General features: G+C 37.6%; 1 protein-coding gene across 1 annotated transcript; it reads left to right on the forward strand.

The window, feature by feature from the left end:
* Positions 1 to 450: 450 nt before the first annotated feature.
* MMP10 (matrix metallopeptidase 10) lies at positions 451 to 9,134 on the forward strand. The gene is made up of 10 exons (XM_045556818.1): positions 451 to 582; positions 1,403 to 1,647; positions 1,740 to 1,888; positions 2,351 to 2,476; positions 3,932 to 4,093; positions 4,278 to 4,422; positions 5,221 to 5,354; positions 6,717 to 6,876; positions 7,566 to 7,669; positions 8,743 to 9,134. The coding sequence occupies exons 1-10, from the start codon at positions 478 to 480 to the stop codon at positions 8,841 to 8,843; spliced, it is 1,431 nt and encodes a 476-aa protein (XP_045412774.1). The 5' UTR covers positions 451 to 477; the 3' UTR covers positions 8,844 to 9,134.
* Positions 9,135 to 10,581: the final 1,447 nt, after the last annotated feature.

Below are 10,581 nucleotides of genomic sequence, written 5' to 3' on the forward strand. Positions count from 1 at the left end.
ATAGCAATTCTCATATTTAGATCACAATTATACTTGGAATTTCTTTCCATTAATCTACTTATTCCTTACCCGCTTCTACTTGAGTTTAAAATATACTCTTTTTAAAAGAAAATTACACTGATTCTAAAACATGTAAACATTTGACGTTTTACCAGGCTTTTCAGCACTTTCTTGGTAAACACACAGACGTGAATTATGTAGCCAGTTCTTTTTCCTCTGTACACAGGAACCATTTCCTGAAAATTAGTCATTCTTTCAAGTGGAGGAGGTTGAGGGAAATGATTGATGTAAGCTGTATCCTCTTTACATTAGATTTTTGTGACCATTCCTGCGGTCATTCAGATTGGAAACACACACACACGTGAATCATGCTGTTGGTGATCTAAGTGCTGTCTCCCTATAAAAGGAAAGCCCCTAGAGGGCAGAGCCAGAAGCAGTAGACAGAGAAGGTGTTTCCCTGAGCTAAAGGCAGTCAGAATGAAGCATCTTGCCATCCTTGTGCTGTTGTGCCTGCCAGTATGCTCGGCTTACACCCTGAAGAGGGCAGCAAAGGAAGAGGACATCAGCATGGATCTCGCCCGGGTAATTACTATTGCAGCACTGGCCAGCCATAGTGGGGGAACAAGTGTGCCGACTTGGGCTTCCAACGCAAAGCAGGCTGATTCCATTAGAACTCATTTGGTTAGAATAATGTTGCATCAGAGAATATTCAAGTGTTGGAGGTAGAAATTCTCTTCATTTTAGCAGAGAAGGAAAGAAAGGTGCAGGAAGGGAATATAATTACTCAAGGTTACAAAAAAATAGTAGCATCAGAAGGTACAGGAAGGGAATATAATTACTCAAGGTTACAAAAAAATGGTAGCATCAGCTTTGGGGCTAAATGAACAGAACAAATGAAAAATATATGAAACTGCTCTGGCTGTATAATTTCTTTAGTCGAAATAATTGGGGAGGGGGAACATGCTAAGTTTGATCTTCAAATAATATCAGGTACTAATGTTTATTAATATATTATTACTTGTCAGGTTTGGACAAAAGAATTTATTCCACTTCAGTCTTGAACCAGGTCTTAACAATGTTAAATGGAAGAAGTTAGAGACAGTTACCCAAAGTAGTCACCCAATTATGTCAAAGGAGAATTCCTTTTTTTTAAAAAAGGATGCTAAACCTGAATTTTCAACTTCAAAGTCCTTACTTGACTAGCAAATTAAATTGCAAACAAATCTAAAACTTGTATGAAGATAAAATAATGAAATGAAGAATCTTAATGAAAAATCAAATTAAATGTGATACCTACTTTTGTTTAAAAGAAACTAGAGAAAAATTAGGATAGATGTAAAATTTGGGTAAATGGCTAAAAATCATAAAAATGGCCTAAAAATTGTACTTATTATTTGATTAGAAATATCTAGAAAACTACTATAACCTTCCAAAAGACGTGAAGAAGTTTGTTAAAAGAAAAGACAGTGGTTCTGTTGTTAAAAAAATCCAAGAAATGCAGAAGTTCCTTGGGCTGGAGGTGACGGGGAAGCTGGACTCCGATACTCTGGATGTGATTAGCAAGCCCAGGTGTGGCGTTCCTGACGTTGGTCACTTCTCTACCTTTCCTGGCACGCCAAAGTGGAGGAAAACCCACCTTACTTACAGGTAATGGGTCCAAAGAGTTTTCACATAGAACTGAAATTTTATAAGCTGTAGCATAGGAGAAAATATGATCTTCTTCAATTTTTCTCATACAGGATTGTGAATTATACACCAGATTTGCCAAGAGACGCCGTTGATTCTGCCATTGAGAGAGCTCTGAAAGTCTGGGAGGAGGTGACTCCACTGACATTCTCCAGGATGTATGAAGGAGAGGCTGACATAATGATCTCTTTCGCAGTTGGAGGTAATAAATGAAACATCCATTATCTGGTGTTTTAGTCTGTTCAGGCTACTATAACAAAATACTTTAAACTGGGTAGTTTATAAACAACAGAAATTTATCGATAACAATTCTGGAGGCTGGGAAGTCCAAGATCAAAGGCATCAGCAGATTTGGTGTCTGGTGAGAGCCTGCTCCTCATAGATGGCACCTTCTGTGTCCTCACATGGCAGAAGGGGCCCGGAGGCTACCCCAAGCCTCTTTTACAAGGTCACTAATCCCATTCATGAAGGCAGAGCCCTTATGGCCTAATATCTTCTTAAAGGGCCCACCTCTTAATACCATTACATGACGTATTAGGTTTCAGCATATGAATTTGGGGGGGACGCCAACATTCAGAGCACAGCACCTGGTGTTGTGTTGTTGAAAAAGGGAACAAAGAAATTCCAAATACTTATATTTTCATTAATTTTTTTTCCCTGTCAGAACATGGAGACTTCTACTCTTTCGATGGACCAGGAGAGAGTTTGGCTCATGCCTACCCACCTGGACCTGGGTTTTATGGGGATGTTCACTTTGATGATGATGAAAACTGGACAGAGGATGCATCAGGTAGGTCATAAACCTCTCAGGATGATTCTAGGAATAATGTCTAACCCTATCCAAGATTAATTTGGCTTTCCAGAATGAGCAGTAAATGGAGTATACTAATAACTGACATTTTTTATTATTTGAGTAGTAAACAAAAGTATCTTCATTTCAGTCATTACTGATGAATTTTATGTCTGCATTTTTTTTTGCCCCCTAACAAGTACAGTTATCTAAGTACCATTCAATCTTGTCTCCACAACTCAGGATCGTGTAGAAATTTTGGCATCAGCATAATTAACAATGTTTACCATCACTCCAACTATACGTGATTAGGGTAGAATGAATTCCATTGAATCAGTTCCGACCCTAAAATTAGCCCTTGGGATTCTTCCTCTCTTCTCATTTGCCCTCCTCTCTCTTAAAAGATCAGGAGAATGTGCCCGGAAATTAAAAAAAAAAAATTACTAGGTCATTTGTTTAAATAAGCATGTCACTGTCACTAGCTTAGGAGAGGTTTTTGTTTTTGTTTTTCTAAACTGGTTCTGAAAGAGTTTCCTAAGTTGAAACACAATAAGTAAAATTAACTGCATGCTATTTATTTATTTTTTGATGGCTCCTGATGTTTGAAAACATGCTGTTGAAACAATCACTATTTCTGAGATTGGTTGGGGTCTTTCATGTAAACGCAAAGAGCATCTTTATGGAATATAAACCTGAAGTTTGCACTGCATGAAATGATCTAGTTTTATTTGAACAACTATTCTTTTCTGCATAATTGCTTGCAGCCTTGGTTAAATAATTTCTACTACTAAATTCAATAAAACTCTTTCTATAATATAAAGAAAAGCTAAATCCAGCTGTGTTTGTGCTGCAGAAAACTGTTATTAGGCATGTTTCTGTTTTAAACTGAAGATTGTACATATCCAGTGGCATTTATTACTGGGAAGATTTTTGACAATCAAAAATTATTTGATGATAATACAGAGGAAGAAGAAAAAATAAGACTAAGTCCCCAGAGGAAATAACCAGAGTTTTGTTGGTTAAGAGTTTGAGGAATAATGAAAATATTCTATGATTGATTTCAACTGAGGTTGGAACTGGTACATGTCACTAAATTTGAACTATGACTAATTTTTTTATTTTTACACAATGAACAGCTATATTTATTAACATGCTATTAGTCTTACTCCCTCCAGAGAAAAATCTTTTGGAAACAATGCTTGTCATTATCAATATAGGAAAAGTGACCTAGTTTTTCTGATCAAGGACAGAACTAGGGAGGGATATGGTGAAAAACTGTCTTGTATATTGACTTAAAGTCGACCTTGAAAAACACATGAATTCCTATGAAGCATGGAATATGCCAATCAATGAACCAATCCACAAATGAGGAAAAGATACTTTGATTCCAAGGATGGCCTGTATTTATGAAACAAATAGCTATTAGATTCTAAACATTCATGGTTTTTCAAATAGGGACCAACTTATTCATTGTTGCTGCTCATGAACTTGGCCACTCCCTGGGTCTCTCTCACTCGGACAACACCGAAGCTCTGATGTACCCACTCTACAAGTCTACAGACCTCGTCCACTTCCGCCTTTCTCAAGATGATGTGGATGGCATTCAGTCCCTCTATGGTGAGTGACACTGGAAAAATTAGGCATCGTAGCTTTGCAATGATGGTCTTCAGGAAAGCTTTAAAATGCTACGTAGAGCATTTGTGATTTAGCTCAAAGGACCTTGAGAATGTTCGGAAAGTATGTAAATTCACAAACCATCACATTTCCCTAATGTTTGCATCCCTGAATCTGTTCCCTTCAGGACCTCCCCCTGCCTCCTCTGATGACACCCAGGTGCCCATGGAATCTGTCCCTCCAAGACCTGGGACACCAGCCAAGTGCGATCCTGCTTTGTCCTTCGATGCAGTCAGCACTCTGAGGGGAGAAGTCTTGTTCTTTAAAGACAGGTCAGACCAGAAAATTGCATTTTTCTGTCTGTTCTTTTGATCTACAGTGCTTAGAAAGAAAAACTGAAACTGGACAGTGATTTTTAAATGAAATATTTCCTCTACATTTTGAAATCATTTAAATCTAGATCTTGTTGCATTTTTAATCTCTCCTTAGAATTGTCCAGATCATTTTTGCAAAAGATGATTCTTAATCACTAGAATGTAAGCTTGATGAAGGCAGAGGGAGTTATCTGTTTTGCTTACTTTTCAATATCATAAATCATGGAACTTCTTCAAAAAGTACTAGTGGATCTTTAGAAGCAGGGTGATATCTTTATCTTTGCTAACAAATGCCATCATTTAAATTAATTAATTTTAGAAAAAGTGATATATGCTTATGGTACAATATTCAAACAGTACTATAAGATACAGAGTTAAAAATATCTCTCACACCTCAGACCTGGGTTTTCTCCATATATACAACCACTGCTACCAATTGCTTTGTCTCTTGACAAAGATGTTCTATTCACATACAAGCATAAATACACATAATATATTTCAAAAATATTAGTGGGCACATAATATGCATACTGTTCACAGACTTTTAAAATGGAACCAAGCTAAATAATTGCGTTGGACTGGTCACAATTCCTGCCACAGATTTCATTACCCTGGAATCACATGCAGGAGGACATTTCAGTATAGACTTCTACAAATGCGTGCATTAGCATTGATTAAAAGAAAAGAAATATACGTTCCTTTTTTCATCTGTCTAAAGGAGAAAGACAAATTGCAAATAATTTTAATGTATTACAGATATCTTTGGCGCAGAACTCAGTGGAACCTTGAACCTGAATTTCATTTAATTTCTACATTTTGGCCCTCTCTGCCATCATATTTGGATGCTGCATATGAAGTTAATAGGAAGGATACTGTTTTCATTTTTAAAGGTAAGTACTATATAAGAATTTTTAATTTGGAATAAATCATATTGCAAAAATTTCATTGACATGAGTTTTCTCCATTATATTAAACTTCTTAAGTTTGATACTTACTAACTTACAACCTTTTTTTCTAATATAAGAATTTATGCCTGTAAATATCCCTTTTCCCCCTTCATCCCACAAATTTTGATATTCAGTATTTTCATTTTGTTCACTTTTAAGGTTTTTTTTTTTCCAGTTTTTATTTTTTTTCCCTAAACTCAGGCTATTTTGGAATATTTTTAAATGTAAAAACTGTATGGGGATTTGAAAAAATATTCACTTCTGACAATCTCATTTTTGAGAAGATTTAATGAATTAAAGTGAAATTGCATTAGAAATTATAAAGGGTTATATAACTCTAAAGTATTGCTACTATACATTAATTCATCTAACATTTATTTATTGCTTGCAGTATGCCAGGCACTGTTCTCATTAGTGGAGGTCACAACAGAAAGGGGCTCATATTCTTGAGGGGGCAGCAGAGACGAAGCTGTCAGCAGCAAATCATATGACAAGTGCTGGGACTGAGGGGAGTGCAGAGCAAAAGCACAAGACTCACACCCAGAGCTCAGCAAAGATCCCTGAGAGGAGGCAATATTAGGATGAGTCTTGAAGTTCTCCTTTGCTGTGTAGACATGGGCTGGGTGTGTAGAAAGTGGAAAGGTCTCTAAGGCAGAAGAAACTGTTTTTACCAAAGTAAGAGCATATCTGGAACCGATCAGACAGGTGCAAGTCGTTTAGTTCAGATGAAGCAAGAGAGATGCACAACAGATTGGCATTTTAGATTAATCTGGCAGTGGTGTGAGGAAGGGATCAGTTTGGGGGTGGGAGGGAGTAGTGTGACAAAGTAAAGGCAGAGAAATGGCTAGGATTCCATTGTCCTAATTCACTCAAATTTGAGTGGATTCCTAGAGTATTCAGAAGAAGGACAGATTGGACTTGGTGACTGTGAGATATCTAGGAGCAAGTGTCCAATAAGCAACTGACCTATTGATATGAAACTTGAGAGAAAGAACTCCAGGTTAGAAATTTAGATTAAGAAGTCACCAGCGGTTATAAGAAATAACTAGAACTGGTCACTATAATTTATAGATAATAAATGTTAGGCACAGAAGGGCCAGTGAGCCAAAGTTATCTACTCATTTATTTGTTCATTCATTCATTCACTCATTCAGGGAATTTTTATTAAATACCAGCTATGAACTGGGCATTAGTTTAGTGGTTGGAAGTGAAACCAAGACTTCCTCTTTACCATAACAATTCACTATAATTGTTTCTAAAACCAATGGCTTCACTCATAATTTCTTGGGTTCATTTTTTCAATAGGAAATCAATTCTGGGCGGTCAGAGGAAGTGAGGTACAAGCTGGTTACCCAAGAAGTATCCACACTCTGGGTTTTCCTCCAACCATAAGGAAAATTGATGCAGCTCTTTCTGATAAGGACAAGAAGAAAACATACTTCTTTGTAGAGGACAAATACTGGAGGTGAGATTCAATAGGAATGACTTTGTATGGAGCCTAATTAGGGCAATTATTTTCTTTCTAGAAGGATCTTCCCCACTCCCACCCTCTGACTTCTAACTTTCTGACTCTGAGGAAGACAGCTTATAATTGTTCAACTTCACATGTATAAAAGGGCTCTCAGAGTGGTGATCACTGACAGACATCAAAAGACATCAGGAGAGGCCAGTGGGGTCCAAAGGCACATTCACTTCCCATGCCGTGGCCAGTCACCACGTGGCTGCCCTAGGAAGTGCAGATCTGTAAGAAACAGGCTGTAGAGAAGGTCTTCAGGGTCCCAGCGTGATGGAGAACGAGAGGTTTATTTTTAGCCAAATGATTTAATTCACTTTGCATCTTATGTGTATATAGACTTCATGTATTTATGGCACAAAGGTACTTGGGTTCTATGTAACCAAGCTTATAAAATAGTCCTCTGATATATGTATGGAACCTTTGTAGAATGGCATGATGTCCCTATTTCTGGGGAAAATATTGTTTTCTGTGCTAAACCTAAGCCAAGAAAGTATTATTGTACTCCTAAAAATGTTTAACTTTTCTTTACACGACTTGGAAAGTTTATATAGGATTCCACACTAGGAAATCACATCATACTCTTGCATGTAATAGGACCTCTACACAATATTGAGCTATATTTCTTTCACCTGGTGCAGATTTGATGAAAACTGCCAGTCCATGGAGCAAGGCTTCCCCAGACTAATAGCTGATGACTTTCCAGGAGTTGAGCCAAAGGTTGATGCCGCATTTCAGGCATTTGGTAAGAGGACCCTCATTTCATTGCCAGTGCGGGCACTTCTGGGCATTTTATGGTTTCAAAATGAAGTAGAAAATCAAAAGTTTTCAAATCATTCAGTCATATATTCTTTTTACTCCTAACTCCTGAAAATTTTAACTTTCTAATTTATGCAAATTGGGTTTACGTATTGTTTTTCTTAAATAACTTCCAAGTCTCTGTTTCACACCTGCACATAAAATCTAAGGATACTTCCTCAGAGTGAAGCCATTATTTTCCAGGTCACTGTGTTGGCACAAAAATACAACCAGTGTGAGGCAGGAAGTCATTCTCCTCTATCCCATCCTGTTGTCCCTTCTCTCCCATCCCATCCCAGTGGGCCTTGTCTGGGCTTCCGCTGCAGTCTGAAATTGTCTATATTAGTCATTTGTAAATAAATGGTGTCTTCCCATAGCCTCAAAATACACAAAGTCTGATTGCTGGTAATGTGTAGATGGGAAAGCAAAACCTGTTCTTGCTTACTCTGAAGGAAGCTTGGAGGCGGCTTCCAGGGCTTGACGTTTGCAGTGCTCATGAGGCTGCCAGTCTCATTGCTAAAATGACTTGACCATAGTGTGTGCAAAGCGGGAAACGGGCCTCTGGTGTGTTTTACCATTGGTCTGATTCTCTTGGGTCTGAGTGCCTCCCGTGTTGTGATTTAGGACCTAGTGGGGGAGGAGAGGTTGGGATGAAAGGAAAATAAACAAGGTTTTAAAATATCACAGAACTCTATCTATTTAGAAGCAATATAATCTAATGTTTTAGAGCACTGGCTTTGAAGTCAGACAGATGAGATACAGTCCCTCCCTTAGAGAGGTTACCATGGGGGAATCAAAAAACCCTACTAATTTTCAGTTTTGTCCTTGTTAATAACACCTCACACTTTTTTGGTAACCATTGATGACATAAAGTGTGAAGAGCACTTAGCTCAGCTTCTGGTACAGAGTAACCACTTAATAAATGTCATCCATTATAAGCTTGTTCTTATTCTAAGTTATACGTGGCACAAAATGATCTATTTGGAGATGTCTCATCATTGTACTTATCCATGTTTACAGGATTTTTCTATTTCTTCAGTGGATCATCCCAGTTTGAGTTTGACCCCAATGCCAGGATGGTGACACAGATATCGAAGAGTAACAGCTGGTTACAGTGTTAGGCAAGATAGAGAAAAGACAGACATTGGCATTTTAAATGAATCTAATAATTATTCACCTAGTTTATTATGAGTCAAAATGATTAATTATTCCTGCATGTGCTGTGGCTGAAGAAGATGAGCCTTGCAGGCATCTTCATGAGTTATAGAGCATTTGTCTGGAATGCTTCGCTTGCTTTTGAATTACTTCGAATAGAAGTGAGGAATATTTATGCACAATAGACAAGAGGATGTGTCTCCGGGAGTGTTTTATTAATTATTTAATAAATATTTTTATTTTTGGCCTGTTTCTTACTTTCTGGAGTAATTCATGTTCAATAACTGACCACATTGGGGACTGAGCATTTGACAGATGCTCCGCCAGTAGGTGTAGTAGGATTATACACTCTATGGATGGGCCATATGGCTGTCACCTACCCTCTCCTATTCTCTACACCAACGGGGTCTTTATTTTCACCTCACAGATATTCTAAGTGTTCTTTATACACCTAAGAAAGATGTGGGTCAATAGTTGCCCTGTAGTCCTGGTTCTGAACAAAACTGGGAAACAGAATTCTAAAAGTTTTGCACCTAAGAACTTACCGTACCATCTAATCCACTTTATAATTTTATAGGTGGGAAAACAAAACTAGTTTGAAGCCCAATACCTCTTGTTTTAACCAAAGCTGTCTTCAGTGGCATTCCCTGCCTGCCCTAGAGACCAAATCTCTTGTGTCATCCTCACCGTTTCATTAGTATACTCTTTTTTTTCCATTTTGTACCTGGTAGCTCTGGGTGGTCAGAGTTTGTGTGCACATGCCAATTGTACGACAGATTTATCACTGCTAAGGTATATGCCTTACACCATTCCAGGTACACTTTGGAAACTTGTTCATTCTTTTATGGACTCACTTAAATGCTAGGCACAGTCACAGATGCAAAGTATGGAACAGCGAGGCAAACACATTTACCCCAACCTCATTGAGTTCTGTCCGATAGGAGAAAGAAATCAAAAAAACAACACAAATTAATATAAAATTACAAATTATAAAGGTGTTTATAGGGAAATAACAAAATGGTAAAGGAGAATAACGCTGGAGGAGGGGCTATCTGTGAAGGTTTGGTTATTAGAGAAACTCTCTCTGGGACAATAATGAAAAAGAAAAGCATCTAAATACACTTGGCCAGGTGGGTGGATGGGTAGGAGGAGGTAGACCATTCTAAGAAAAGAAAATGAGACTCAGTCGTGGAAAAAATCTTGGCATGTGGAAGGAACTAAAAGAAAATGGGGACCTGATTACAGTGTTGGAGGGCAGCTATGGAATAAGATGATATTAGATAAGTAGGCAGAATCGAATCATTTGGGGCCTTTCAGATGTATTAAAGAGCTGTATTTTATTTTCGGTGCATTGTGAATTTGTTGAAGAAGATTTCTTTATTTATTTTATTTTTTATTTTTTGATACATCATTGAAGAAGTTTTAAACAGAGAAGTGACACGATCCATTATATATTTTGAATAATTATTCTAGCAGGAAATAATTGGAAGGAAGCGATGATGAAAGTTGGAGCACAGGTTAAAGAGCTATTACAGATGACAGGAGACCCTCAGGGGAGGGGAAATTGAGAGAGATGACTGGATTTAAGGTATATTTTGACATTGTTCAGATTTAATTATGGACTAGATAAAGAGTTCTGAAGGAAAGAAGTTGTTAAGAATAGCTCCTACTCATGCCTGTAATCCCAGCACTTTGGGAGGCCAA

The sequence above is a fragment of the Lemur catta genome, chromosome 7 (assembly GCF_020740605.2).
Source record: "Lemur catta isolate mLemCat1 chromosome 7, mLemCat1.pri, whole genome shotgun sequence".
In the NCBI taxonomy this organism is placed as follows: domain Eukaryota; kingdom Metazoa; phylum Chordata; class Mammalia; order Primates; family Lemuridae; genus Lemur; species Lemur catta.

Excerpts from the sequence above, each read along its gene's own strand:
- MMP10 (XM_045556818.1), top strand. The coding sequence starts at position 478 with ATGAAGCATCTTGCCATCCTTGTGCTGTTGTGCCTGCCAGTATGCTCG. Across the intron at positions 2,477-3,931 it reads CTGGACAGAGGATGCATCAG|GGACCAACTTATTCATTGTT; the intron begins GTAGGTCATAAA and ends TTTTTCAAATAG. Across the intron at positions 4,094-4,277 it reads TGGCATTCAGTCCCTCTATG|GACCTCCCCCTGCCTCCTCT; the intron begins GTGAGTGACACT and ends TGTTCCCTTCAG.